This window comes from Monoraphidium neglectum (genome assembly GCF_000611645.1).
Source record: "Monoraphidium neglectum strain SAG 48.87 unplaced genomic scaffold scaffold05073, whole genome shotgun sequence".
In the NCBI taxonomy this organism is placed as follows: Eukaryota; Viridiplantae; Chlorophyta; class Chlorophyceae; order Sphaeropleales; family Selenastraceae; genus Monoraphidium; species Monoraphidium neglectum.
Genome location: NW_014008557.1, coordinates 1 through 3,614, shown reverse-complemented (window position 1 = coordinate 3,614; position 3,614 = coordinate 1). Strand labels below are relative to the sequence as shown.

Genomic DNA, 3,614 nt, shown 5'->3' with positions numbered 1-3,614 from the left:
GCGCGGCGGCGGCGGCCGCGGCTCGGCCTGCGGGGCTCGTCGGCGTGCCTGGCCTGCGGTGCCGGCGGCCCAGCGGTGTGCGGGTTTTGCCCCATGAGCTCGGCGCTCAAGGGCCTGCTGCGCCTGATGGCGCCGCGCCCCGACCACCAGGCGCGCTTCGTCGCCGCCGGCGGCGTCGGGCTGCTGTTTGAGCTCATGATGCCCGAGGTCGGCCACCGCCACAGCCGCCTGATGCAGTCGCTCGCGTCGCTGCTCGCGCTCGCGCTGGCCGGCGGCTGCGGGGACGCGCAGGAGGAGGCGCGCGCGGCGGGCGGCGTCGACGTCCTCGTCGCGGGGCTGGCGTCCATGGCAGACGGCCGCGCCCCCGGCGGCGACGGCGGCGGCGAGTTTGACGTGTATCAGATCAGGTTTTCTCTGCTGAACGCGCTCGCGCTCTGCGTCGCCGGCAGCGACGGCAACAAGGCTGCGCTGCGGGAGCAGGCCGGGTTCGTGCCGCTGGTCGGGCTGCTGCGGCAGCTGCTCGCGCGGCGCGCGGAGGCGGGGGGGCCGGCTGACGTGGAGGATGAGGAGCACCTGGAGGCTGCCGCGCTGCGCGTGCTGGCCGCCAGCCTGGAGGGGTCCCCGGCGAACCAGGTGCGGTCCACGCGCGCGGGAGGCTGGCGTGCCGGCGCCGGACGTGCGCTGGGGTCTGCGCCGGCGCTTGGGGCGCTTTTGGCCCGGTGCTTGTTGCTGCACGGGGCTGGGCGGGACGCGTTTTCATGGAAGCGCTGTAGTGCAGTTGTGGACGGTATGACTGACCAGCATTTTTTCTGCTGCCGGCTCGCGACCGCAGGACATCGTGTGCAAGATGGGCGTCCCCCCGCTGCTGCTCAGCCTGCTGTGCGGCCCCCGCGCGTGCAGCGAGCCGCCGCAGCTGCGGCTGCTGTCAGCGTCGTGCCTGGGTCTGCTGGTGGAGCGGCAGCCGGCCGCGGCGGAGGCGGCGGTGGCGGCGGGGGCGGTGCACGCGATTATGGGGCGGCTGCAGCAGGAACCCGGCGGCGAGGAGGAGCAGGTGTGAGGGCGAGTGCGGGGGACATGCGGCGGACATTTGGAGGCAGTTGCGGCGGCACGGACCCAACAGGGGGCGTGTGTGCGGCGGGGGCTGGAAGCTGCCGATCGTGCCCATGGGTCGCGCATGGGCCGCAAATTCTGAGGGTAACCTTTGTTATTGTGGCACCATGCAGCCGTGGGTGCCTCTGCTGTGCTGTGGGGCGTTGCCCACCAGGCGCCTGCGGCCCCTGATCCTTTCCCTCACTTGCCCCTCGCCCATCCCATCGCATCCTCAATGGAACTTGATCATGACCACTCAGTTTCTTGATTCTGCAACTCCATGATTTATCATTCGTCCCACAAACTCAACTGTTCCGCAGGACCTGCTAAAAGCGCTGGCTCGTGTGCTGCGCGGCGGCGGCCCCTCCGGCCGCCGCGCCGCGATCTCCATGCGTGCCGTCCCCCTCCTGGTGCGCCTGCTGGCCTGCGCGCCCCCCGGCCCGGAGGCGCAGGCGGCGGCGGACGCGCTGGCCGAGATCGCGGCAGTTGATGCAGAGACGCGGTCCCAGATCGTCCACGCGGGCGGGCTGCAGGCGCTGATGGAGCGGCTGGAGTCGGACGCGGCCGCGGCGGGCGGCGGCGGCGCGGACGAGCAGCAGCAGCAGCAGCAGCAGCAGCAGCAGCAGCAACAGCAGCAGCAGCAGCAGCAGCGAGGCGCGGGCCAGGCGGCGGGGGCAGCAGGCAGCGACGGCCGGCTGCAAACAGAGTCAGGGGCCGCAAAGCCTCTCGGCACAACCACAAGCAAGCCCGCCGCGCTGCCCGCGCTCGCGGCGGCGATGGAGGCCGCCCTCACAAAGGCGGCCTGCTTCCGCCTGCTGAGCGCGCTCGCACAAGGCAACAGCTTCGCGAAGAACTCGGCCCGCCAGGCGTCCATTTTCGAGCTGCTCGCCGCCCTGCTGGCCAGGCTTCAGCCCGAAGTCGAGGGCGAGGCGGCGCGCGACGCGGCGTCCGCGGCAGCCGCCGAGCAGCTGGCCGCGCAGCTGCAGCAGGCGCACCACGGGCGCGCGCTCTCGCGCGGCGGCGGCGGCGGCGGCGGCGGCGGCGGCGGCGGCGGCGGCGGCTCGTTGGGGCGCCACAGGCGGGTGCCTTCTGACCTGGAGGAAGGGCCGTCGCCCGCGCAGCAGCGGCAGCAGCGCCGCGACGCGCGCCGCGCCGCGGCGGCCACGGCGGCGCTGCGGCGCGCGGAGCTCGAGCTCTGCGCCTCCGCGGCGCAGTGCTGCGCGGACATTTGTCGCGGAAACCATGCGAATCAGGACAGCATGGGCGCGGGGGGGCTGATCGAGCGGGCGGCGGCGCTTCTTGCGGCGGTGGTGGGGGCCGGGCTCGACGCCGCTGCGCGCGCGGCACCGCTGGTCGGCGGCTTGTGTGACGCGCTCGCCGCGGCGGCCGAGTTCCATGCCGCGAATAAGGTCCTCGCGCGCGAAACGGGCGCGGCGGACGCGGTCGCGCGGCTGCTGCTGCTGGCAGGCGGGGCGGGCGCGGCGGAGCTGCGGCGGCCGGGGGTTGCGGGCGCGCTGGCGGCGGGGTGCGGCGCTGTGCTGTCGCTGGTGCAGGTGGGCAGTGGGGCCGCGGCGCGCACGTGCCCTCCGATGTTGTAGGGCACAGGGACGCCCGCCGCTGCCACCCCTCAACTCAGCTGCACGACTGCGGGACCCATCGATGCCGGGTTTCTCTGGGGCGTGTGCCTGGGTTGCTTGGCCCACAGGGTGTTCCGTCAACCCCCCAGATTTTAAACACCAAACACTGTAGCCCTTGGGTTTCATGATCACCACCATCATCCATCAATGCGAACCCGCCGCAGGACTGCGAGGAGAACCAGCGCGTGTTCGCGCGCCACAGCGACGGCGCCTTTGTGCCGGCGCTGTTCCGCCTGATGGCCGCGGGCGATGCGCACCTCGCGACGCAGGCCGCAAAGTGAGGGCGGGGGGCAGGCGGGTCGACCACCCTGGCAGCTGGCAGCAGCAGGCGCGGGCAGTACCATGCTCCCGGCGTGCTAAACGGTGTCTAGCCCCTCTGCACCCCCGGCAGCACGCCGGCCCCTGCCTGCCACGACCCCTGCTTGTTGCGTCCCCGCTTTTCTCCCACGCCCCTAGTCCAAAAAAGGCTAAGCGACTCTCTCAGCCTCTACCCGCCTCATCAGCCGACCACACACACACATTGCAGCCTGCCCTCTGCGTCCCCCAACCCATCGCCTCGCAACCAACTGTACGTGTGTGTGTGTAACCAACATCCACGCCGCGCTGCACACCCCAAAGGGCCCTCGAGTATGTGGCCATAAGGGCGGACCCCTCTGACGACGCCGATGACGGCGGCGGCGACGCCGGCGCTGACGTGCTGCTCGCCCTTATCAAGCTGCTGACCCTCGGCGCCTCCGCCGCGCCCGGCGGCCTCGGCGGCGCCGCCGCGCCGAGCACGGCCGCGCTGCTGCGGGCCGTGTCGATGGGCGCGGGCGCGGGCGGGGCTGGCGGCGGCGCGGCCGGGGAGGCGGCCGAGGGCGGCGGGCCGACGGTGGCGATGGTGCGGGA

General features: G+C 73.0%; 1 protein-coding gene across 1 annotated transcript; it reads left to right on the top strand.

Annotated features, from left to right (window-relative positions):
• Nucleotides 1-93: 93 nt before the first annotated feature.
• MNEG_15147 (hypothetical protein) lies at nucleotides 94-3,003 on the top strand (the record flags this gene model as incomplete). The annotated part of the gene is made up of 4 exons (XM_014036382.1): nucleotides 94-633; nucleotides 833-1,051; nucleotides 1,410-2,642; nucleotides 2,891-3,003. Coding segments are annotated over 4 exons (2,105 nt in total), but the record flags the coding sequence as incomplete, so codon positions are not given.
• Between the last annotated feature and the right edge of the window lie 611 nt (nucleotides 3,004-3,614).